At 39.8% G+C, this 27555-nt stretch overlaps 1 protein-coding gene across 3 annotated transcripts in view; it reads right to left on the bottom strand.

Moving 5' to 3' along the window:
- Window positions 1-27555, bottom strand: part of EFCAB11 (EF-hand calcium binding domain 11) — a 97715-nt gene that overhangs the window by 1965 nt on the left and 68195 nt on the right. The window contains exon 6 of one of the 3 annotated variants that reach the window (XR_005451099.1): window positions 9888-10110. Coding sequence is in view for 2 of the 3 variants with exons in the window: in XM_038747165.1 (XP_038603093.1) it covers window positions 10020-10110 (91 nt within the window). In the remaining variant the exon portion in view is untranslated. Of the gene's footprint in view, window positions 1-9775; window positions 10111-27555 lie in introns of those variants that run through there. The other 2 variants (XM_038747165.1, XM_038747154.1) reach the window with 2 other exon arrangements.

Raw genomic sequence — 27555 nt, 5'->3', positions numbered from 1 at the left:
TTGCCAACTTGTACTTCCCAAGCGCTTAGTACAGTGCTCTGCACACAGTAAGCGCTCAATAAATACGATTGAATGAATGAATGAATGAAGTGCATAGGCAAGGCAGAGGGAGTAGGGGAAATAACAGCTGGGTTGGGGAAGGCCTCTAGAAGGAGATGTGATTTTAGAAAGGCTTTGAAGGAGGGGAGAGTGGTGGTCTTATATACTCTTATCTGTGTCTCCCCATTTAGAATTTAAGATCCTTTGGGAAGAAATGTGTCACTTGCTTCTTTGAGCGACCCATGTATTTAGCCTTGGGCATTGCAACCAGGGGATGCTCAATAAATACTACTACTACAACTTTTAAAATGGTAGTTACAGTATTATTTACTAATATTTCACATTCAATTTTTACCAGTCCAGGACTATGAAAAAAACTTAGGTTTGGAACTCTTTTATGGAATTTTCTGGTGCTCAGGTTTTAGAAGTGTGGATGTTAGACGATGGATATAGCAAGATCTTCATTTTCCTAGGTGACCCCAAGGAAATAAATGACTGACCAATCTTTTGAAAGGGGTTCAACTCTATTTAATAATTATCCTGGTATCTGAGGTATAGGAAATAATATCTTGTTCTTTGTGACGTGCTATTATTTTTCCAAAATACTTTCACTAATATTCTCTCATTTTAGCCTCACAACATCCTTGGGAGGTAGGACAAGGCAGATATCATTATCACAGCTTTACAGATAGGGAAACAGAAGCACAGAGAAGTTATATGACTTGCCAAGGTCACACAGCAGGTCAGAGCAGAGGTGCTTTGTATATGTACATGAGTATCACACTTTAAAAGAGACTATTCATAGGCGACTATTCAAGTTGTCAAGCAAACTTGAGGCACATATCAACATCAAACTTCTACAACAATTAATACTCAGACACTGTGAGTGTTAGCGCTGCAGACCTTAATTATTTGGAAATAATGGATTCCACGAGTCTCCATGATTCAGCATCATGGAAAAGTAAATTGTCAGTGTTTATGTATTTCATTCTTATCATTCCTTAAATGGGGGTACTGGTATTTGCTGTGCGACTACTGAATTCAACGCACTAAGTGCTTGAGAAAGTACACAGAAGCCAGAGAACCTTTCCCCCCGATATTCCAGATCTAACATTCCTGAACTTTACCCTTTCAAGTGTAAGCAAATATAAAGGAGAAAAGAAAGTCCCTCGTTTGTGCCAGATCCCTTTGATTAATGGTACATAGTGTTTCTGCTTGGAAAATGTTACTGCTCATTTCCATGAGGGCAGTGACACTCACAGACCACAGTGAAAACACCATGTGGGAGTGTAGAGCACATGGGAGATATCTTTAAAAGCACTGGGTTTTTTTTTTTTGAGAAACTCATTATTCACTTAATTATTCATTCTGTTTATTTACAGTACCATTATTATACATAAATATGTTGCAAATCCCTAGACTCCTCAAACACCAGATGCTGGTTTCTCTCTGAAGTCCCAAAAGGCATAGCCTAGCCATCATTGAGAACTAACACAACAACAACAACAATAACAACAAAACAATTAAATTTGTGCCAGTACATATTTCCCAAAGACCAACCCAATAAATTTGTAGGATTCCAATCAGCTCCCTTCTTGCTTTTGCAAAAATTGATAGAATAATCAGTATTTTAAATCACAGCTATAGCTACACTGAACTTTGCATTTACAGAGCAAATTATTATCAGTATTATAACTCGCATTTATTACGTGCTTACAAAGTGTAAAATACCAGTATCAGGAGCAGGAGTGATTACAACTTAATTAAGACAGGTCCCTGTCGCACAAAGAGCCCCCAATCTAAATAAGGGAGGACAGACCCATATTACAACTCAATTAAGACAGGTCCCTGTCCCACAAAGAGCCCCCAATCTAAATAAGGGAGGACAGACCCATAGACCAATAAGAACATAATCCAATCAACAATGTGCTTTCCTTCTTAACCACCAACTTCAATCACTCATTCTCTGATGGCACCTTTCTTTCAGCTTACAAACAAGTTTGTCTTGCAAGTGCTAAAAAAACCCCTCTAGTTTCTATTGCATCTGCCCTCTTTTGCCCATTTCTTTGCTCTCATTCCCATCCAGCCTTCTCAAATGGGAGATCTATATGTATATACCTCCTCTATATACATATGTACATATATGCATATACAGGAGGTATGTACATATATATCTCCCATGTGTGCATGTGTACACACACAGACACACATGTATGGGAGGTATATGCATATATACCTGCTGCTTCCACTTTCTATTCTTCAACTCCCTTCTTAATAACTGTGGTATTCGTTAGGCCCTTAGTATATGTAAAGCACTCTTCTAAGCACTGGGGAAGATACAAGATAATCAGATCAGACACAGTCTGAAAAACTACACCCTAGTTTCCTGCTACACTCCACTAAGACCACACTCTCCAAGGTCATCGAGGACCTCCTCCTTGCCAAATGTAATATTCTACTCTGCCTGGATTTCTCAGTCCCCTTTGACCATGTGGACCATTGCCTTCTCCTGGAAATGCTATCTAATTCTGATTTTCATTCTCCTGGTTCTCCTTCTACCTTTCTGGCTGCTCCTTCGTAGTAATTTTCACTGGCTCCTCTGCCACCTCTCCCTCCCCAACTGGGAGCTTGGGGTTGTGCATCTGTGAGTTTCTTCCACCCTTCGTTCCTGTGGGGGCAGGCTCGGCCCCCATAGAGATGGATGGGTGAGAGCAGCCCCAGTCCACCATCTCACATTAGCTCATTTTCAAAGATGAGGAAATTTCACCAAGTTATGAATGATGAACAAAAAACTTGTTCCTTCTTCAAATGGCATTTTCTTGTCCCAACTCTCTATTTAGCTCATGAATGCAGAATTATATTACGTGGGGCATAGTATTCACCCAGCATATTGCAGAGTTGCTGCAAACACCTAAACACATAACCTCCCACTATTGATCCAAACAGAGCTGGAACCTGATAGCAAATCTAAATCCTGCCCACCCAGATATACACGAGTCGACATCAACAACTAGCATAAACTCTTCAAACCAAGTTTACGCCTGCACAGGTCAATAACTAAGGAAGAAATTACGAAAAGAGATCTTTTAAGTTAACAGTAGTCATCCCTATCAACTCGGTTATGCTTTCAGACATTAATGGTACCATCTTTCTCTTTGGCCCTGCTAAGTTTACATTTCTTGGTGTCCTGCTCTTTACCCAGTGCCACTTCAACAATTGCACAAACTGGACAACTACACTGAGTCTTCTTCTTTCTTGATCTATAATAAAAAAATCAGAGCTGACCCAACAGCATCCCTTTCCCACTCTTTACTCTGTTCAAGCTGCAGCTGCGCTTAAAAATGACCCTCAGAAATTGGGAGTTCTGGCGCTCCAGAGAAGGAGGAGGAGGAGATATGAATTTTAACGAGAAGGTTTTCTGGTTTTCCACCACCCAGTACTCGTCAGAGACTTAAACTGGCTTTACATGTTCCTTTTCCCTTGCAATATTTCATCCTTCTTTCCAATCGGGTTCCACTTTCATTTGGGCTAGGCTATGAGCAGCCCTCCCTGGTCCCTTCCCCCTCCACTGGAGAAATGGGTAGAGAAGAGCCAGAGCATTCCAAGACTGATCTCTGGAGGCTGCCAAGTCCAAAGGGAGGACGTGTGAAAGGCATTTTCACACATGGGAAGCAGCATATTGTAGTTGAAAAAGTATGGGTCTGGGAGTCAGAAGGTCATGGGTTCGAATCCCAGCTCCACCACTTGGCTGCTGTGCGACCTTGGGCAAGTCACTTCACTGAGCCTCAGTTCCCTCATTTGTAAAATGGGGATTAAGACTGTGAGTCCCATGAGGGACAGGGACTACATAATAATAATGATGGTATTTGTTAAGCGCTTACTACATGCCAAGCACTGTTCTAAGCACTGTGGGGATACAAGCTAATCAGGTTGTCCCACATGGGGCTCACAGTCTTAATCTCCATTTTACAGATGAGGTAACTGAGGCACAGAGAAGTTAAGTGACTTGCCCAAAGTCACACAGTGGAAAAGAGGTGGAGTCATGATTAGAACCCATGACCTCTGACTCCCAACCCCGGGCTCTTTCCACTGAGCCGTGCTTCTTCTTATCCAACTCAATTTGTTTGTATCCACCCCAGAGCTTAGTACAGTACCTGGCACACAGTAAGCACTTAACAAATACCCCAATTATTATTATTATTTTCCCTCTTTGTTACTGCAGAGGTAGTAATCTACTTTGGGGCTACAGCAACTCCCAGTCATCAGACATCCCTGCTCACTTCCCCTATTCCCTCAAATGTGTCGGGGGGGGGGAGGGGGGTGTATGGAGAAGCGGGGAGCAAGGAAAGGGTAAAGAAAAGTCCAGGTAAGCAGCTGCAGGCCACCGGGGGATTGAGGGCCTCTCAATAAAATAGTAAAACTTTCCCCATTAGTGTTATTCCTTTGTAGTTTTCCTCCTCCTCCCTTCTCTAATATGCAGCTTGTTTTATACTCACTGTTGTTTGTCCAATAATCAACATCATGTTCACCATGAGCTAGGAACACTCTGTAAGGCTCCTATTCCATTAGAGCAGCTCACTGTGAGTCAATCAGTAAGCTCCAATTCTCTCTCTCTTAACTATGGTTCTCTTCTTTCCAACTTCTTGACGGAAGGGATGCTGCCAAGTATAGCTTTCTACACACGGAAGGCACTTAATACCACGGACAACAATAATAATATAGGTTTGGCAAAGATGAAGGATGCTTAGATTTCTAAAGGAAGAAAACTAAGCATTTTCCTTATTTAATAACTATTTTGGGGTTGCATAACTTCAAAGTTAGGTGGATTTTGTTTAGTGCATTGAACTCTTATCAATGATATTTATTGAGTGCTTATTATGCGCAAAGCACTGTACTAAGGGCTTGGGAGAGCACAACAGATTTAGCAGACACGTTTCCTACCCACAACAAGCTTACAGTCTAGAATCAAGCTTATTCAAACAAAGCCTTCAGAGACAGTCCAATTATGTATATTCTTTAGTTTATAGAATTAAAATCAAAATTTTTTCTGCTTGGACTAAGAAAATGTTTTTTCTGCTTCAGTGTCCTAATGTCAATGAGGATATTGGTGGGAATTCACCCAGCCGTGGATCACACCATCATCCTTTCAGCATGCTGATTTCTTGTTTCTTTTTGAGCTAGAAAGGAAGTGCTGATAGAAATATGACAGGAACACAACAGGGAACTAAGCAACAATGAAAACAGCTTATAGGTTGAAAAACCAACTAAAAACAAATGTGGTTAAGTTCTGTTCATTAGGCTGAAATCAAAAATCATTATTAACTCCCAAATAATAATAAAATAATAAAAGGTAACAAGCTTCCAGGATATTATGCTATACTGACAGTGAGATGGGCAAAATAAATGGTCTTTTAAGTACAAATCAATTCTAGTCCTAGTTCTGCCACTGACTGGCTGTTTGACCTTGGGAAAGTCATTTAACCTCTTTACCTGTTTCACTTTCTGTAAAAGGAAAATGATAATTTCAGCCCCATCTCCTCAAGAGATATTTGGAGGACATGTGGGATAATACAGGTAATATGCTTTGCGTTTCTTAGAATAAAACTTCTACATAAACTCAAGATTTTATTTGGAAAATAATATTTTGCTTCTCCAAGAGAAATTGGAGAGATACATTAATTAACAATAATTGTAAATATTTGATAAGCACTTTGTGCCAAACACTACAACGTAGAGGATAAAGTATGGGCCTGAGAGTTAGAGGATCTGGGTTCTAATTCTGACTCTACCACCACTTGTCTGCTGTGTGACCTTGGGGAAGTCACTTAACTTCTCTGGTCCTCGGTTACCTTATCTGTAAAATGAGGATTAGGACTGTGAGCCCCATGTGGGACAGGGACTGTGTCCAACCTGATTACCTTGTATCTACCCCAGTGCTTAGAAGAGTGCCTGGCCCATAGTAAGTGCTTAACAAATACCACAATTATTATTATGTTTCTGGAACCATTTTTGAAAGCTCCTCACAGCAGTGAGGAATGGGTGGGAAGAGAGTGTAAATGCCAAGTAAGGACCTGGGAAGAAGAGGTGAGGTGGGAGGGACAGCAGCCAGGGATGAAGCTTAAGCAACGAGCAGGAAGGGTCAGAACCAGAGTTGCAGTAGACTGGGGAAGGCCAGGAGATGAAAAAGTGGTTATGTGTTTTCCCTTGGACTCTCTGGGTGGATCTCCCTTTGTGCCTTTATCCAATCTTATTCCTGGAACCATTATTCATGATTAGAATACTGGTTTTGCTCCTGTCCCTCTGGATGGGAAGGGTGGAGGTGCTGTTGACTGTGAGGGGAAAGTTAGATGGAGGAGAGGGTTTGGGAGGAAAGATGTGGAGCTCAACTATATAAATATTGAGCTTGAGGTGTGTGTCATTGGGATGTCCAATTAAAAATATCCTAGAGGTAAGAGGAAATGTGAAATCGTAGATGAGGTGAGATCTGTACTTCCCAGGTGCTTAGTACAGTGCTCTGCACACAGTAAGCGCTCAATAAATACAACTGCATGAATGAATGAATGAATGAATGAATGAATGAATGAATGCCATCACCAGCAAAGGAGAGAAGCAGTGTGGTCTAGGGGAAAGAGCCTGGAAGTCAGAGGACCTGGGTTTTAACCCTGGCTCTGCCACTTGCCTGCTGTGTGACCTTGAGCAAGTCACTCAACTTCTCTGTGCCTCAGTTAACTCATCTGTAAAATGGGGATTAAAGCTACGAGCACCATGTGGGACCTTGACAGAGTCCAATCTGATTAGCATGTATCCACCTCAGTGGTTAGTACAGTGCCTGGCATATAGTAAGCGCTTAACAAGTAAATACCATTAAAAAAACAAAAATATGGGAGTCTTCCACAAAGAGGTGGTGGTTAAAGTTGTGCGAGTGAGTGCAAAGTGAGAAGTGGATCCAGAACAGAGTCTAGAGGGACACCTACAGTTAAGATGTGAGGTGCAGAGGAAGAGCTGTCAAAAGCAACCTGGAAAGATTGGCTAGATTGGTGAAGAAGAGAACTAGGAGGGAACTATTTCAGTAAAGTTTCCAGGAGACAGAGGTTGTCTCCAGTGTCAAAGGCAGTCAAAAGGTGTAGGAGGATTAGGATTCATGTGTGTTGTTCACTCTCAACGGACAGCCCCCACCCTGCTGCTGGATTTCAGCCTATAATTTCCAGTTTAATAGTTTAGGTTCATTTCTAGGGTATCCAAAGCTTGGGTTTCTAGTCTAACTTGGTTAAGATACTAAGTCTGTGATTAGGTAAGATTACTAGCTTCAGACTCTGCTTAGAAATCTAGCTTACTCTTGCAAGATTCTTAGACAAATTAGAGAGCTAACCAGTTTAAAGCAATTTATGCAGCAAACTACTTTTTGAGTAAGGTCATTTCCCTTCTGTTCCACTGAAAATACCAATTTGTAAGGAAATTAATTTTTTCACTTAAAAATGCACTGGCAATAAATGTTTCCCAAGGATTTTTGAAAGCACTGGGGAAGGAACTGTTAGAAAGTGAACAGTTGAAGATGGCAGTCTAGTAGGGAAGAAGGGAGGGGACAAGTGTTTTAAAAGATAGGAAGGGATGGGGTCAGAAGCCACAGGTGGAGGCGGTAGATTTAGAGAGGAGGAGAGAGATTTCATCTTGGGTTACTGCAGGGCACATAGGGAGAGTCGAAGAGTGTGGACGAAGAGGGGGAATTGGCGAGGAGCAGGGGAGACTTTAGGGAGATCACACCTGATGGTTTCAATTTTGTTGATGAAGTATGTGGCCAGGTCATTTGGGGAAAGAGATTTTGGGGGTGGGGGAACAGAAAGTTTGAGAAGGGAGTTAAATGTCTGGAACAGCTGGCAGAGACAGTTGGAATGGCAGTGAATTACGAAAGAGTAGTATTGTCAGGCAGTGGAGAGGGTCAAACTGAAGCAGATAAGAATGAATTTAAGGTGGAAAAAGTAGAGATATGTCTGGATTTCCTCCAGCAGCACTCCGCAGTTCGGGCACAGGAGCAAAGGAAGCATACTGTGGAGGTGATCCAGGGTTAGGGGAGACTAGAGAGCAAGGAAGCAGTTCAGTGGAGCAGGGAGTGTTCAGTGTGTTGATTTGTGTGTCAGGAGACAGTGGTTTGGGTATGGAGACTAACTGGGGTAGGATGGCTGAAGAATACTGGAGGGGGTCAAAAGAACAGCAGTCTCTATGGGGGGAAAGGGCAGATTTGTGGGGAGTGGGTGTATGGGAAAGAGAGCAGGTGAGAAAGTTGTGGTCAAATGGAGGAATTTCAGAAGTGGTTATGGTAGAAATTGAAAAGTTGCTGGAGATTATAAACTCAAATGTGGGCCCAAATTGATGACTGTGTGAGGTGGAAGAGATCACAGGAGTAAAGGACGGAGAGGTAGTAGACAGTGGAAGGACGATCAGGGACATCCAGATGAATATCGAAGTCCCCAAGGATCAAAGTAGGGATGGAGAATGAACAAAGGAATGTGAGAAAGGATCAAAATGGTTTGGAAAGTTGGAGGTGGGGGCTGGGGGGTGGACGATATGCATATGTTCTAGTGAGCTGCCTACCTCAATCAATCATATTTATTGACACTTACTGTGTGCAGAGCACCATACTAAGTGCTTGGGACAGTGCAGCATAACAGAGTTGGTAGGCATGTTCCCTGCCCATGATAAGCTTACTGCCTAGAAGGGGAAGAATGAGAGGAATGCCACAGTACATCGACTGACAATATTCACTGTGTGGCTACTGCGTGCACAACACTCCAATCGGTCCTTGGGAGAAGATACCAGAGTGAATAAACATGATTCCTGAGCTCAAGGACCCCTAAAATCAATCACAGCTGACAGTACTAATACAACATACATGTTCATGAGTGTTATGGGGTCTATGGCCTTGTTATATTGTATGTGAAACAACAATATTATAATACTGTTATACTGTACTCTCCCAAGTGCCTAGTACAGTGCTCTGCACACAGTCAGCACTCAATAAATATGAATGATTGACTGATAGGTAATTTACATGTTTTGATGGCATGAAAGTCCCATTCAATCAATCAATCAAAGGTATTTACTGAGCCCCTACTATGTCCGGATCACTGTACTAAGTGCTTGGGAGAGTCCAACAGAATTAGTAGACGTGATCCTGTGCTCAAGGAGCTTGCAATTTAGCATATCTGCAAGCAGTAACACAAATGTTCCAAGTCACAATCTTTAATGCGTTACAGATGTTTTTAAATATTGTGTGTTTTCATCAGATATTAAACAGGATTCTTTCAATTCACTTCACCATGTTACTCCAATTGTAGTATTTTGAGCCAATTCAATTTCAGGAAATTAGGGTATACATTACTGCACCTACGAGGGCATTAATGTTTACTTGAGTTTATTGAGAATTACCAGGAAGAAATTTCTTCCTTTGCATGTTCTTCATTTGTCCTTTATCCACAACTTCAACCCTCAAATTTTCTAATAGATGTTTCTGCAAAGATTTGTACCTTTGCTATTTCCATCCTTTATCATAGCCTGCTTTAAGGCCATTAGCCAGATTATACAGTGCATTCTAACAGTAATGACCATTCTCCATGATTTTCCACAAGAATTCTGAGACACTGAGCTAAGTCCTCTTTCAAAGCATATCAACTTATCTGCAATTTAAAGAAACAGAGCAAGTCATTTAGAAAGCTAAAAATCACTATGTCAAAAGCTGGAATGCAGTCACAAATTTAATCATCAAACATAGCATACATCACTCTAAATTCACTTCAACATTAAAACACAGTGAACTATATAAATAATTAAGTTTTTAACTACAACAGACCTACGAATATAGGGATTAGTTCCACCAAGACAGCTTTAAAAATGGTACAGTTTCCTGAGCCATCCGAAATTCCTTTGATTGGAGAATACCTGGAGTTAAATTGTTCAGCCCAGGGAATACACTTCTGATAGGCAGATCACAATGACTCTCTTTCATTTTTCCCATAGTTCATTGCATGCTCAAAATCTCTGAAGCTGACATGACCATCTGAGTCCAGATCAACTTCCCTGCAAGAAAAACATGAAAATATTCAAAGTCTGTGTCATATAAGTCATATAAAGCAGCATGGCTCAGTGGAAAGAGCACGGGCTTGGGAGTCAGAGGTCATGGGTTCGAATCCCAGCTGCACCACTTGTCAGCTGTGTGACTCTGGGCAAGCCAATTCACTTCTCTGTGCCTCAGTTACCTCATCTGTAAAATGGGATTTAAGACTGTGAGCCCCATGTGGGACAACCTGATCACCTTGTATACCCCACAGTGCTTAGAATAGTGCTTCACATGAAGTAAGCACTTAACAAATACCATCATTAATATATTAGCACTATATTTTGCCACCTAGGAACCATGTACCTGGACAGTGCTGTAGTCCCTTCTGAAAACTTTCTTCCAAGGAGAAATGCCCAGTTCACGAGGTCTCACTAATTTCTAGATAACCTCTTTATTTCTTACTTTTTCTAAAGCAGTTTAAGTATCCCCAGTGGTGGGGGAGGGGTGCTACAAGTCAAAAAAAATTGGCAATCAATGATATTTACTCAGCACTATGTGCAGAGCACTGTATTAAGTGCTTAAGAAATTACAATACAGCAGAATTAGCAGACACTTTCCCTGCCCATAATGAGCAAGTTGTTTACACACTACAATATGGCAAGGCAGAAACATGTGAGAACAGGTCAACAACCAATAGGCCCCTCTCCTCCTATTCTGTACAAATATTGCCTAATTATGATGGTGACTACATAAAAAATATTGTAGATTCCATTCTTCCATAACAAGTTTTTACCACTCATTTTGGACAGAATGCTATTAGGGAATTAAGGAACAGTCTTCTGACAATGTGTCTATCTGGATAGAGCAAATTGCTATCCACAGCCTACTGAAAAGCAGCATGGCCTATTGGAAGGGCACGGACCTGGGAATCAGAAAACCTGAGCTCTACTCCCAACTCTGCCTCTTGCCTGCTGTGAGACCCTGGGACAATCTTTGGGCCTTGGTTTCCTCATCTGAAAGGAGGGGGATTAAATCCTATTTCTTCAAACTTAAAAACTGTGGAACACATGTGGGATAGGGACTGCGTCTGAACTGATTACCTTGTCTCTACCTCAATGCTTAGTTCAGTACTTACAAATTGTAAGCAATTAACAAATACCATTATTAGCAGTATTATTAGTCAAACATGCAATATTGGTCAAGGTGCATGTAAGGCAACCCATTTTAACATAGGGTTTGCTAAAAATATAATGCCCATATTACAGGAGAACTTAGCATATTGCCCTTAATAGTCTCAGCAGACACATAGCGAAGACTTGCTGCAGAAGCAAGAGTAGCCTAGTGGACAGAGCATGGGATTGGGAGTCAGAAGGACCTGGGTTCTAATGCCAGCCCTGATAGTTATCTGCTGTGTGACCTTGGGCAAGTCACTTCATTTCTCTGTGCCTCAGTTCCCTCATCTGTAAAATGGGGATTAAGAATGTATGCCCCCTGTGGGACATGGACTGTGTCCAGTCTGATTAGCTTGTATCTGCCTCAACACTTAGTACAGTCAGTCAGTTATATTTATTGAGTGCTTACTGTGTGCAGAACACTGTACTAAGCACTTAGGAGAGTACAATATAACAATAAACAGACACAAGCCCTGCCCACAATGAGTTTACAGTCTTGAGGGGGAGACAGATATCAATATAAATGAATAGTACAGTGCCTGGCACATAACAAGCAATTAACAAACACCATTAAAAAAAAGCTAGCTAGTTGATGAGGTTATTGCTTTTCTGGTTGTGTGAGGAGGGAAGTGGGAGCATCCCACCTGTGGAATACTTAAGAAAATTAACTGTACAGAATAGGCCACAACAGTGGCTCTTGGCCTCCAGTTGGAACCATGAGCAACAAATGACTGATAATGGCGATAAATAAATTAGCCATCAACCTCTGTGACCTACAGGGGAGTACTATGGTGAAATTACCCTCTCAGGGGTCACTCTGACACATTACAACTTTAAGTGACTTCTGGGCAATTTGGGGTTTCTCACCACTGCTATTATTTTAACAAGCACAAAGACCTTTTAAATCTGGACTGGCCTAAAAGAGAGATACTTCAATGTAAAATAGGAAAGATACCATTTGAAAATATAGACTTTAAAATAAACTTTCAGATCCTTTCTTAAAAAAAATCTGTAAAGCCTATAATGGTCTTAGATAGTATAATCATCATTTTTTTCCCCTTTGAAGTAGAAGAAATCCCTGCTTTTCTGCCCCAGGCCAAAAACATATAACAAAATACTGGGGTAAAATGACTGCAAAGATTATTATTCATGTTCCAGTTTTTTGGTAAAATGTACATAGTTATTTTATGCTATACAGGACTGAAAGGAGATTGCCAGATCTTATTTAGCAATAATCAGCATTATTCATTACTTGCTGCGGAATATAAATGATCTCTCATTAAATTAGGTAATTGAAGATGCCTGAGAATGCCCAAGTATTTTTTTCCTAAAGAACAGAATTAGATAAATGGTAGGTTTCCTTCCTTAATTTGTGTATTTGAACTATAAATCCCAATGTGTGATTTAAATGGATAATCTACAAAAGTAATGTTTAGAATATGCTGCTTCTGTACACTTTCTGTTTATTCACTTACTGACAGAGAATTCCTATTAAAAAAGTACCCACTTGCTTCTTCTCTGGAATTTATCTTCACCTTGCCTTTGATAAAAACGACCATGCAGTATTATTTATCGTTCAGTTAACTTGTTTTCCTTTCTACAAGTCACCTCCCTATAAAATTTACACAGTATTAAACAGTTCAGCATTTTAAAATAGAAAATAGATGTAAGGGAAAAAGTGCTTATGCTTTACAGATCAGTATTCAAGTGTATACAAACAAAGCTCAGAATGTGGCAGACACAATGTTTAATTCATGTTTAGTCTAGAGAATGATAAAATTCTTTATGTCTTGGGATTTTCCCCGCCACCTCACATCACAATGAAGGCGTTCTTTAGAGAAGTGTTAAGGAGTGAAAAGGCTGATTTCCTGTTTGCAATTTTAAGAGAGCAAATATATTATTTTTACTGCGGAAAAAAAGCTTCATTTCAAAGGAAATTTCATTACACCAACACGAATCATTCACTCATCTGAAAGAACCACATTTGCATCATGCGGGTAAAATTTTGCAGTAACTTGAGAAGAGAAATAAAACATAATTTGGTAGGCAAGAAGTGTAAAAGCTTCATTGTTCCTTCTCAGTGAATTCCACACTGAAAGCTTACTACAATTCGAAATTGAACTATAAATTCATGCCATTCTAAAAATGTTGATATAGATCCCTAAATTTTTACAATTCTGTTTTGAGGATTTGATTGATCTTAGATCATACATTCATTACTAAATGTGAAAAACATGAAACTATTACAATGATCACTATCTACAAGACATGAACAATGAAAATCACTATGGCAGAATCTACCTGAAGTGAGCCCTTCTGACAATACTTTCTGTTTGGTCCCAGAGGATTTGTTCACTTCCCATAAGGTAACAGAATAGCTTTTATTAAAGGGATTAAAGCGTAGTTCAGTGGAAAGAGCAAGGGACTGGAGAGTCAGATGAGCTGAGTTCTAATCCCAGCTTCTCCACTTGTCTGCTGTGTACCCTTGACCAAGTCACTTAACTTCCATAGCCTTCATCTTCATACTTCATCTGTAAAATGGGGATTAAGACTGTGGGACTGATTATCTTGTATGTGCCCTTAACAAATACCATTATTATTGTTATTACTACTAATAATAAAAAAGGCAAAGTGTTAATCTGTCCTTATGTTTTCAGAATCTTGTCCTAATCTGGAAGTTCACTGCTTGTCTCATGTGAAACATGAACTTTTAAACCTTTAATGCTCAGCTGGGACACAGATGTGGCCAACAATTTTGCCATCTGACTGTCATCATTTCCAAATGCCACCAAGAAGCTGGCTTCTCTGACTGTTAACCTCTGCTCAATAGGCCAGAACAGAGTCTGTTTCCTAAGGCAGATCTGATCCCACATTGGTGGGCTCTAGTTCATACTTAGTTTATTGCTTTACTAAGAATTGTTAGTTGGTTAGTGCTGCACTGAGAATATGCACAGTGAATGTGAACCTAATATTCAGGCAGGATCTCTGTCTGATGGGATTCCATCAGCTGCTATTTTAGGTGTCATATGATGTTTCAGTATTTTTCTTTCAGAGAGTTAAATAAGGATTACGTAGGAAGTTCCAGCACTTTCTAATTCAGCTGCAATCTGACAAAAATGTGTAAAAATACTAACATTTATTTACTGATTCATAATATTAAAAAAGTCTCTCAGGTTCATTCATAAATAACATGAGCCTAGTATTCAAATGAGAATTTGTCTCTCCTTCTTATTAATGCTGTCCACAAATGACTATATTAGTTTGTATTTGAATTGATGCCTTTTAGGAAAAAGGTCATCCTATGGAGACCTAGGATATAAGAAATAGCTCATCAAGACCTCCCCACGCTGACAGTGGTTCCACAGGAGACTTGGAGGAAAAGATTTCAGAGATGCCATCCACCATCCCTATCTTTTGCCTCTAATTTCTACTCTTTGTATTTCTCCCAATCTTTCTTAAACGTGTTGACATTTTTAGCATATACAACTTTCTGTAGTAATGAACATCATGGGGCAACTATTCAATATATAAAGATTTGACATTTCTTTTTTTCAACCTATAGCCTTCAAACTTCAGTTCAAATTTGTGGCACTGGTTTGACAGGATTTGGTCAACATTGATCAATCATATTTATTGAGAGCTTACTGTGTGCAGAACACTATACTAAGTGCTTGGGAGAGTACCATGCAACATAATTAGCCAACACATTGCCTGCCCAAAATGAGTTTACACTCTACAGGACAACCTCTGTGGTTTTGAAGACTTCAGTCAACATCACCTCTCTGGCTTTGTCATTCAGACTGAAAAGTCCAGTCTTTCCAATCTACCCTCATTTGGAAGCTGCTCCCCCTGCTGATAGTTCGGTTCACCCTGGTCTATTTCCTCTGCAGCACTATCATCATCATCATCAATCGTATTTATTGAGCGCTTACTATGTGCAGAGCACTGTACTAAGTGCTTGGGAAGTACAAATTGGCAACATATAGAGACAGTCCCTACCCAACAGTGGGCTCACAGTCTAAAAGGGGGAGACAGAGAACAAAACCAAACATACTAACAAAATAAAATAAATAGAAAAGATATGTACAAGTAAAATAAATAAATAGAGTAATAAATATGTACAAACATATATACATATATACAGGTGCTGTGGGGAAGGGAAGGAGGTAAGATGGCGGGGATGGAGAGGGGGACGAGGGGGAGAGGAAGGAAGGGGCTCAGTCTGGGAGCCCCTTCCTTCCTCATGGCTTTTGAAGTTGTGGTGACCAAAACAGCCCACAATAATTCAAGTGCAGGCAAACCATGGTTTTATTTGGTGACAAAACTATGCTCTTTGTTTTATTCCTAAAGTGTTCCTACTGATGTTCAGAACGTTATGACTTTTTGGCTGCCACAAAACAATGACCTGATGACTTGACAGAATATTAGAGGAGATGCCAAGACTTCTGACCTGAGCCATGCTTAAAAGCTCAGAGACTATCAGCATGCAGTTACTGTTTGTATCATTTTTCTCTAGATGTACTGAAAATCATTTGCCAATTTTTCAGAATCAATTCTATGAGATCTTTCTGCAGTTTATTTTCATCAGCACTGCATTTCACTGCCCAGAAGAACTCAGTGTTCTCTAAAAAGTTGTAAATTTTACTATGCCTTTTATCTTCCAAATCATCAATGAAAATGTGAAATAAAATTGAACCAATTTCTGAGGGAGCCCACAATTTTACATACTCCTCATCTTAAAAGTGGCTATTTGTCCCTACACTTTATTTCTAATCTTTCTTGCAGTTTTCTATCCACGACACTAATCCCATGATGTTTTTAAAAAGCCTTTGATGAGAAACTTCCTAAAAATCTAACCATATTATTTTCACTCGTTCTACTTTGTCCATATGTTTTTGAACTCTTCAAACTATGTGAAGCTATTGAAACCTTCCACTATTGTTACCAACAAGAATGTTTGGCAGATTCCCCAATCTCTTCTTTCACTGTCCAATTAGGTGACTGTACTATGCGTGGCTGTCCTTCAAATTCAAAGATGACACATCTTTCTATTTCCCTTGCTGTTGATTTGTACGTGTTTCCAGTGTCTGTGCCTTTTTCTATGTGTTCATCTTCCCCATACACTTTCTTATCTGTTTCTCTTCTCTTCACAGAACCTTAGCGATGTCCATTATATCAGGTTCTCATTAATGCCAAACATTCCCATTTGTCCATTTGTTTTTTTAAAGACTTCAAATAGTGTAGAGGTATTTGTATATTTCGGTTTTGCTTTTATGTTAAGTTCTACTCTGCCAGGGCCCTAAAATGGGAAATCTAATTTATCCACTTTATTTACCTTAGCCAGCCCCAGTGGAAGGTATTCATCTCCATCAGTGATGTTTATTATTTATTTATATCATCTCTTAAGGAGGCCTTCTCCAATTAATTTCTAATTTCCCCTCATCTGCCACTTTAGTACTTTACAACCCTCTATAGCACTTTTATATGTATCCCACTCTATTATTTTCCCTGAATTGTAATTTATTTTATTTTCAGATCCCTTTCCCCAAAGGTATCATATCTATTAATTATACTGTACTTCCAGTGCTAAGTATAGTGCTCTGCACACAGTAGATGCTTAGGTGCTCGATAAATTCTACTGATTGACTGAGCAACTACTATGAGCAAAGCACTGTGCCAAGCACTTGGGAGAGTACAGTAGAGTTTGTATATATGATCCCTGACCTCGAGGTGTTTACAATCTGGAGTGGGAGACGGATTCTAAAATAAATTACGGGTAGGAGGAAGAAGGAAAGTGGAAATGTAGTAGGTGAGTGTGATTAAGTATTACAGTATTAAATCAGTCAAATTGAGTCCTTTCTGTGCTAAGTGCTTGGTCTTGTCTTATGCTGTCAAGTCATGGCCAACCCATAGTGACGCCAGAGATACATCTCTCCCAGAACATCCCACCTCCATCTGCTATTGTTCTGGTAGTGTATCCATAGAATTTTCTTGGTAAAAATATGGAAGTGGTTTACCACTGGCTCCTTCCACGCAGTATACTTGAGTCTCTGCCCACGGCTCTCTCCCATGCGGCTGCTGCCCAGAACAGGTGAGTTTTTACTTGTAACAGATTGCCTTCCACTCGCTAACCAATGCCCAAGCTAGGGATGGGATGGATATATCTCTGCTTTACTCTCCCTCCTGTAGTTGAGATTGGTAAAGTACTGAAAACTCTCCAGGTGCGACCCTGAGAGGGAAGTGCTTGGGAGAGTACAGTACAACAGAGTTGGTAGGCCCACTCCCTAAACACAATAACCTTACAGTATAGAGGGGGAGATAGACATTAATATAAATGAAGAGAGATAATTGAGTAAAGTACAAGGTTCGTTTGAGAGGAATGAAGAATGAAAGCTGAGGTGTGATGGTAGAAGACAGTAGATATGTAAGGGAGAGAAAGCTAACTGAGCCAATCAATGGTCTGTTCTAGATGAAGATAAGAATGGGTAACCATTAAAGTTTCTTGTGGAGTGGGGACAAAAACATTTTAGGAAAATGATCTGGGTAGCAGAGTGAAGTATGAACAGAAGAAGGGAGACACTGGTGGTGGGGAGAACTCTGAAGAGGCAGCAGTCACGCTGGGATATGAAAAAAAAAAACCCTTACACCAGGATGGTTGGAGAGAGAGGGGCTGATCCTGGAAATGATGGTATTGTAAAACCAACAGACTGTAGCAACAGACTAATTATGGGAGTTGAAAGAGAGGCTGAAATCAAGGATAATGCCTGGGTTGCAGGGATAATGCCTAAGTTGCAGGCTTCAGTGATGTGAAGAATGGTAGTGTTGTCAACTGTGAGGGGAAAGTTAGAAGGAGGAGAGGGTTTGGGAGAGAAGGTGTGGAGTTCAACTGTATAAATATTGAACGAGAGGTGTGTATAATAATAATAATAATAATAATAATGGTATTTGTTAAGCGTTTACTATCTGCAAAGCACTGTTCTAAATGCTGGGGAGGTTACAAGGGATCAGGTTGTCCCATGGGGAGCTCACAGTCTTAATCTCCATTTTCCAGATGAGGTAACTGAGGCCCAGAGAAGTGAAGCGACTTGCCCAAAGTCACACAGCAGGCAAGTGGCAGAGCCAGGATTTGAGCCCATGACCTCTGACTCCAAAGCCCGTGCTCTTTCCACTGAGCCACGCTGCACTGGGACAGCTAATTAAAAATGTCCTAGAGGTAAGATGAAATGTGAAATCATCGATTCATTCATTCATTCATGCAATCATATTTATTGAGTGCCTACTGTGTGCACAGCACTGTACTAAATGCTTGGAAAATACTATACAGCAATAAAGAGAGACAATCCCTGCCCACAATGCACTTACAGCCTGGGGGGGGGGAGGGGGGAGGGGGAGAGACGGACATCAAAACAAGTAAACAGGCATCAATATAAATAAGTAGAATTATAGATATATACATATATACATAACTGCTGTGGGTGGCAGGGGGAGGAGTAAAAGGAGTGAGTCGAGGTGATGCAGAAGGGAGGCGGAACTGAGGAACATGGGGTTTAGTCTGGGAAGGCCTCTTGGAGGAGGTGAGCCTTTAGTAGGGCTTTGAAGGGTGTTCCAGGACAGAGGTAGGACATGGACCAGGGGTCGGCGGCAAGATTGAAGCACAGTGAGGTTAGCACCAGAGGAGCAGAGTGTGTGTGCTGGTATGTAGAAGGAGAGAAGGGAGGTGAGGTAACAAGGGGCAAGGTGATCGAAAGCTTTAAAGCCAATAGTGAGGAATTTTTGTTTGATCCAGAGGTTGATAGGCAACCACTGGAGATTTTTGAGGGGGGTGACATGCCCTGAAGCCATGGCTAACAAAGGAGAAACAGTGTGGCCTAATTGAAAGAGCACAGACCTGGGAGTCAGAGAATGTGGGTTCTAATCCTGGATCTGCTACCTGTCTGCTATGTGACCCTGGGCAAGTCATTTAACTTCTTTCTGCTTCAGTTACTTCATCTGTAAAAGGAGGATTAAAGCTACAAGTTCCACGTGGGTCTTGGACTGTATCCAACCTGATTAGTGTGCATCTACCTCAGCACTTAGTAAGTGCCTGGCATATAGTAAGTGCTTAACAAATAAATACCATTAAAAGAAGAAAATATGGGAGTCATGCACAAAGAGGTGGCAGTTAAAGTCACAGGAGTGAGTGCAAAGTGAGAAGTGGATCCAGAACAGAGTCTTGAGGGACACCTACATTTAAGAGGTGAGATACAGAGGAAGAGCTGTCAAAAGAGACCTGGAAAGATTGGTTAGAGAGGTGAAGAAGAGAACTAGGAGAGAACTATTTCAGTAAAGTTTCCAGGAGACAGAGGTGGTCTCCAGTGTCACAGGCAGTCAAAAGGTGTAGAAGGATTGGTATTCATGTGTGCTGTTCACCCTCAATGTGTAGCCCCCACCCTGCTGCTGTATTTCAGTCTAGAATTTCCAGTTTAATAGCTTAGGTTCATTTCTAGGGTATCCACTAGTTTAGCTTGGGTTTCTAGTCTAACTTAGTAAAGATACTAAGTCTGTGGTTAGGTAAGGTTACCAGCTTTAGCCTCGGTTTAGAAATCTAGCTTACTCTTGCAAGATTCTTAAGTAGATTGGAGAGCTAACCACTTTAAAGCAATTTACACAGCAAACTACTTTTTGAGTAAGGTCATTTCCCTTCTGTTCCACTGAAAACTCTAATTTGTAAGGAAATTAATTTTTTCACTTAAAAATGCACAGACAATAAATGTTTCCTACAGGAAAATATTAATGTAAAAAGCCCAAAAGGCAAAAATGATTCATGAAATTGTTCAGGATGTCTTAATTCCCTAGAAAACAATTCCTTTAAAATTTCTTAATGACCAGATTTCTTTAGCATGACTTAGGAATTCAACCCTCAAAACATCATTTGCCCAAATTACCTGGAAAATTGAGTCATCCTCCACTTGCTGTATAACCACTGGGTTCGGCCAAACAATGCCAGAAACTGAGTCAATTACCAAAATGATTCTGGAAAAAGATGCACTTGCTCAGATAATTCAAGCACAAGGAGATTTTTAACCTGAATTCTTTCAAGTTCAGCTCTTCTGGTGCAGGCTTTTAGGATGAATTATCTGTAAAATGTTTCAACCTTATGTTTTGCTTGAGTGGTGGAGACTTATGCTTTGATTAGCACACATTACAAATTCCTAAGTGGTCTTGGAATAAATAATGCTCAGGACATACAGACTTGGTATAACGAATCAAAAGCTTTGAGAGTAATAACTATGAATTCTGATAACAATTATTTCTAAACCACAAATTCACTGACTGACAGTTCTTATTCTGAGGTACTACAGTGACAACCGCACAGCATTCTGTAAGCATGTATGATTACTTCACCTGCAACAGGAAGTGTAGAAGTGTAGTGGAGACAAAGGATAAAATTAGAAAAGTTTTCATGGTTTGGAGCCTTTTTTATTTGACTGTCAGTGGAATAATTTCAACTACAATCCAAACTGCCATCACATTAGAACCAAAGCTGTCACAACTGACTGAACAGTTAAAGTAAAAATTATATTTCATGCAAGGAGGCCCTGCCGGGGATGAAATGACCCACCAAGTGAAGATATAAGGATGACAGCTTCTCCAACAAGCTGCCTTCTCTTCTGATTAACCAGCTAGTTCTTCTTACTTTTAATGCTTGCTTTTTTGTTGATGAGATTCCTGCAGGGTTTCACAGCAATTTAGCCAGTAATGCATATATTAATTTCACTTCTCTAAAGACATAAGTGTTAAGAAAAGCCACTCAGACACCAGTAATCAGAGAAAAAAATACGAAGACAGTTTTGATTCTCTGGTAGGCTGCAACATTTCTTTTGTTGACATATTACCAGGAGAGGGAAGTTTGTTTCGAGAAATGAAGCCCTCAAGGACACATTTATATTGTCATCAGTAGGGTATGACATATCATGCTGACATTCAGGTATAAAATATTTCACCACTGAAATAGTCAATAGTATTCTCCTATTTGTTAAATGAAATTTAACAGACGAACCCTGAAATTTTAATTGAAAGAAAATGGAAATGACAGAGTTAAGCTGGATAAGAGTGGGACCATCCCTGTAATTTTTATGTGTCATTTATTCTGCCCATAGCAAATTCCACTGCAGAATTATTTTATTTAATTTGCCTTTAAGCCCTGATTCAGAATGTCCTCTGTGAAAAATAAACAATTCAAAATCTGGGCTACTGGGGCTCAGAAATAATTCTAGTTGAAGCTTGCACAGAATCCTTGAATCTGGGGTAGTTAGTAATACATGGAGATGAAAAGGAGTTAGAGGATTAGTTGGAGAAAGAAATATAGTGTTTGTAAGAATCGTAAGGAAACTATTCACCAATTCTGCCTTAAAATCAGGTTAAATAAGTTTGGGTTCCATTAGGACAAAGGCTATGGTTCCAAACACTTCATTTGCCTAAAACTAATTTGTCTACATTTATCAACCACATATATATACTGAGTAGACAAGTAAACAATTCAGACATCCTAAAATACATGCAATAAAAATCTCTTTTGAGAAAAGTCCCATTATAGTGTAGGCACTGTAGTTTGTCTTCCCTTTTCTCTTGAGAGTTATCCTCTGCATCTTCAGAGCTCATATTATTTTTCATATTTCTAACACAAAGCATCCTTGAAGCCTCCTACTACAACTATCCTCTTCGTGGTCAAGGAGAACCAGATAAAACTCTCTTCAGAATGCATTAATCAGGTGTATTATGCAGCAGAAGGCACGTTGTGGTGTGACAAATGTACTTTTCTGGGAGATAGGCAACAAGCTCTGCAAGGAAAGAGAAGTCTGGAATGGGAATTCCAGTATATACTTGGAATTCTGGACTGATTCTACTACCCAGGGAGATGAAGAAATAACAGGGAATGTGATTATCATGGAACAATGGCTCACTAAGGATAAAAAGGGGAGAATCTCTTGTTGAATTGAAAGTGGGATTTTTTAAAAAGACAGAATAAGAACTGCAACCAGCTCTTGTTTACCTGGTATAATGGGGAACAAGGAGAGGGTGGACAAAGAAAATCCACAGATTTACTCTAAAACCTCTTACTTTTGCCTCCAGAATTGTTAATAGGAGACAAAACTAATTGCTTGAATTGTATTCTATACACCCTCTGGAGGTACTAATAAGCTGGAGTTTACATAAAGTCTGGCAGCAACAGGCAGGAGATGAAAGTTGGATAATTCACAAATCAGCCCTTAAATAATTGAGAGTGGACTTATCCAAATTAAAATTGTACTGCAAAGTCTGTCCAGGATTCTTAAGGGCCAAAATGTGCTGTAATTTGGCTTTATCCCAAAGATGGCACCACCAATAACATTCTTTTCTTGAGCATAAAACCAATGGTCATAGTTATCTCTACCTTTCACATCTTTGCTAATCATAGCAACAAAGAACAGTTCATCAAAAAAAAAAGAAGAAAAGACAAAGACAAATCATTCTTTGCAGAAAGATTTGGCTGATGATCTAGCAGTCCAAACATTTAATGAGCAAACTAAAATAGGAGATTTCAATATTCATTCATTTATTCAGTCTTATTTGTTGAGTGCTAATTGTGTGCAGAGCACTGTACTAAGCACTTGGGAAAGTACAATACAACAATAGACAAACATGAGCCTAGAATGAGCTACAGTACTGAACAATAATCATGTTTAATATGCAGGGAAAAAAGCCATCAGACCACATAGGATTGATAAACATAATAACAATACTCACACTACAACTTTTCCAAATCTACCTCTCTAGGCCTTACCTCTCCCATGCATGCCACTCAATCTCAAACTTCCAGAACATTGCCACTTAAGTGGCCTGCAGACACCTGAAACTCAGCCTGTCCCAAATTAATGTCTCATCTCACCTTCTCCCAATTTTCCCATTCCCAGTAATACCACAAACCTCCCTGCCCCTGAAGTCCCCAATCTTAAGGTCATCCTCAACTCCCCACTGTCATTCAGCTCTCACACCCAATCAACTTCTAAATCCTGCCATTTTTCCACCAATATGACTGAATGAATTAATGAATGAACAAACTTCCTGGATCTGCAGTGTGGCTCAGTGGAAAGAGCACAGGCTTGGGAGTCAGAGGTCATGGGTTCTAATCCCGACTCCACCACTTGTCAGCTGTGTGACTTTAGGCAAGTCACTTAACTTCTCTGTGCCTCAGTTACCTCATCTGTAAAATGGAGATTAAAACTGTGAGCCCCATGTGGGACAACCTAATTACCCTGTATTCCCCCAGCACTTAGAACAGTGCTTCGCACATGGTAAGCTCTTAACAAATACCATCATTATTATGATTATTATGATTATTATTATCTGCCCCTTTGTCTCTACCCACACAGCTACTATCCTGGTTCAAGCAGTCATCATATCATGGTTGGAATATTGTCTTCTTCAAGAACCTCCAATGGCTGCCATCCACCACTGTACAAACAGAAACTCACTACCACTGGCTTTAAAGCACTCAATCAGCTCATCACATCCTATTTCACCTCACTTAGCTCCTACTATAGCCCAGCTCGCACACTCTACTCCTCTAGTATCAGCTTACTCACTGTGCCCTGATCTCATCGATCTCACTGCCGACCCCTTTCCCACCTCCTCCCCCTAGCCTGGAACTCCCCCCACCCCCCATAAACCTCAGACCATCATCACTCTCTTCACTATCAAAGCATTATTAATGTCACATCTCCTCTGAGACCTTCTCCAATTAAGCCCCTTTCCCTGGCTCACTCTCCCTTCTCTGTCATCCATCCACTTGTATCTGTGACCTTTACAATTGATATTCACCCAACCCCCACCCCATAGCACTTATGTACATATCTTAAAATTATATAGTATAAATTGTTTATATATGTTAATGTTTGTCTCCCCCTCCAGACTGTAAGCTTGTCACGGGCAGGGAATGTGACTACTAATTCTGTTGTACTCGCCCAAGCATTTAGTACAGTGTTCTGCACATAGTAGGCACTCAATAAATACCACTGATTGATTGTATTATTAGCCTCCTCATTGATCACCCTGTCTACACCCTCTCCCCATATCAGTTCACACTAATGCCCAGATCATTTTCCTGAAATATCATTCAGCATGTGTTTCTCCACTCTTCAAATACCTCCAATGGTTGCCTATCTCTTTTTGTATCAAATCAAAACTCCTTTACACTGGCTTCAATCAAGATAGGAATGATTCTTTCTCAATCAATGTTTTGGAAAGATTATATGACTAATAGGAGAACTCCCTAGGAGAACTAATAGGAGAACTTCAAGCGCTTAGTACAGTGCTCTGCACATAGTAAGCGCTCAATAAATACGATTGATGATGATGAACTCCCAAATTGTGCCAGGAGATGTAAAGAGAAAGGTTACAACAAGAACCAGTATATGTGTGACATTGGTATGACTGCAAATGATTATTATTATTATTGCTGTTGCTGTTATTATTAAATTTGTTAAGCATTTATTATGTGTCAAGCACTGTTCTAAGTGCTGGGATACCTACAGATCAATCAGGTCAAAGACAGTCCCTGTCCCACACAGGGCTCCCAGTCTAAACAGGAAGGAGAACAAGTATTAAATCCCCATTTTACAGTTAAGGATACTGAGGACAGTGAAGTTAAGTGACTTGCCCAAGGTCACACAATAGATAATAATAATAATAATAATAATTTTGGTATTTGTTAAGCACTTACTATGTGTAAAGCACTGTTCTAAGTGCTGGGGAGGATACAAGGTGATCAGGTTGTCCCATGTGGGGCTCACAATTTTAATTCCCATTTTACAGATGAGGTAACTGAGGCACAGAGAAGTTAAGTAAGAGGAGTAGACGGTATTAGAACCTATGTCCTATAACTCCCAGGCCCATGCTCTTTCCACTTTTTTTTTCCATGGAAAAAACTGACAGTCAGTATTTTTTAAATATATACACATCACATGCCTATGAGCCAGGTATAAAGGATCTGGACACTAGATCAATCCATTGAACTTCCCAATTCCCATTCTTGACACTTTGGCAATCCAAGGTAAATACTTTGCCACTAAAATGGTTTGCTATTACACTAGTAGAAGATGGGTATATATAATGTTCTAAAATTTAGCCAGCTCTCATTAGACAGGTTTATACTTTAAAATGTTAAAATGTGGTTTAAATCTTTAACCATAAGAACAGCTGTAAAGAACCAAAAACATATTTAACCATAAATAGAAAAAAATGATCCTGCCTTAAACACTGTGAAAATAAGTGGAGATAAAGCAATTTCTATTTCAAATATATAATCACTTCAACAGAGATATCTAGTATCATCTTGAACTTGATTATGAGATAAAAGAAATGGGACAGAGATGGTAATCATTTAATCCTTTAAGAACTGCTATTCTGAAGAGCTTTTCATTCTATGCTCAATAGATTTCTAGAAGGTTATGATCCAGCTAGAAAGAAAGCATAATGATGAGGAAAATTATGTTTTCAATAACACAGGCTTTTACAGTACCAGGTCCTTCCACAAAAGAGGCAATAAAATGGATTCTGACCACTTTAACAGATGGTGTAGTGGATCAGTTCACAGATGCAGCCTATTTGAAAGTAACAAGTTCATATCCTTTGGCTGAAGGTTTAGAAATAAACTGAACTTTCAAGTACAATGTAACAAAGATTTCAGGCTCCCAGACTGGCAGCTCAAGTGTTCATACGTTCACAGGTTTGAAAAGAGGGGCTGGAAGGATGAGGTTTAATGATTTTCATCTTGCTAATGGGACAAATATAGGAGTCAAAATGTAAATGATCAGAGTCAAGCCTTGCTAATGACACAGACTAGTAATCGCCTGTTAGGAAACCAAAAAAAAGTCTATTTTCAGGGTGTCAGAAAATACCAATTAGAGAATCATTTACAAAATACATTTTCTTCTGAAGTGGTTGGTTTCCTTAGGTGGTTAGTGTCATATTTTTAGAGCTGATCTTTCTTCAAGAACTAAATTCTATGCATCATATGGCTTGAAACACTAGAGCAAACTAAGTCCCTGCAAGAACCTTATTCCAACTCTCTCCCTAGAAATCTGCTCACTGTGGTTAAGGACTATACTATTAGATATTTAATGGTATAAATAAATACATTTTATCTTTCATTTTCATGTTTATGGTATCATTCTTCTCCTTTCGTAATTTTCCCTTATCTATTTGTGCTGGGTGAAATGGTTCACCTATTTTCCCCATTTTTTGCAATATGGAGTTAATATAGTATAGAGACACAGCACCAAAGAATATCCTAGTAGCTTTTTTACTGGAGAGATAATGCTGTCAAAGGGGTGCACGGGGTTACTGGAGGCTACCCAATACAAGAGTCAAATCCACAGAAATAAGAAACCTAAATCTTTGAGCTCAATTTTAAAATGCAAATATGTGAAAATGATTCGAGTGGTGTGCCCAACATTTGTAGGTAGAGGAGAAAACGATTGGCGCAAAGTTTACATAAAATGAAATTGGGCCATCTCCGGGAATACCTAATGGGTTAATATATTGGTTTGCTCTCTCTAGGGACTTTAGTTCCCATCGGTTCATTGATAAAGTTGAGGTGTCAGCCTATTCCTTATTTGTGCCCACCACAAAACCACCATTAAAATTGGCATCAGTTCAATTTCACTTTATTTATTTTATTATTTATTAGTTCATTTTAGAATATGTTCCTAGTGTTTAAAACCTCTGGGCATATGGACAACCTCATAGTGGAATTAAACATTAATGAATAACATTACATAATTAAATAATTCACTATTATTACCAGAAGTCCCCTATTAATAAGATAAAAGCCTATGCAGAATGGGAAAATAACAGAATTGTGGGGCTGAACGAGACCCCGTAAAGTCAGCTAGTCTATCCCCTCTCTATAGTCTTTCCTGTATAAAATTCAACTCCTGGCAGTCACCCCTACAAGGAGATTTCACAACTTTCCTTAACTTCCAGGGTGTAAGACAGTGCCATTTCCAAAGACCAATAAAACTGAACTCTGACAAATTTTGATAGGCAATGAGATCTAGTAGAAAGAGCTCGGGCCTGGATGTCAGAGGACCTGGGTTCTAATCCCAGCTCCAACACTTGCCTGCTGTGTGACATAGGGCAGGTCATTTCACTTCTCTGGGCTTCAGTTTCCTCATTTGTAAAATAAGGATGAAATACCTGTCCTTCCTATCCCTTAGCCTGTGAGCCTCACGTGGGACAGGGATTGTTCTCACCTGATTACCTTGGAACTAC

The sequence above is a fragment of the Tachyglossus aculeatus genome, chromosome 1 (genome assembly GCF_015852505.1).
Source record: "Tachyglossus aculeatus isolate mTacAcu1 chromosome 1, mTacAcu1.pri, whole genome shotgun sequence".
Lineage (NCBI taxonomy): Eukaryota > Metazoa > Chordata > Mammalia > Monotremata > Tachyglossidae > Tachyglossus > Tachyglossus aculeatus.
The sequence above is the reverse complement of the archived record's forward strand: the minus strand, read 5'-3'. Positions and strand labels throughout refer to the sequence as shown.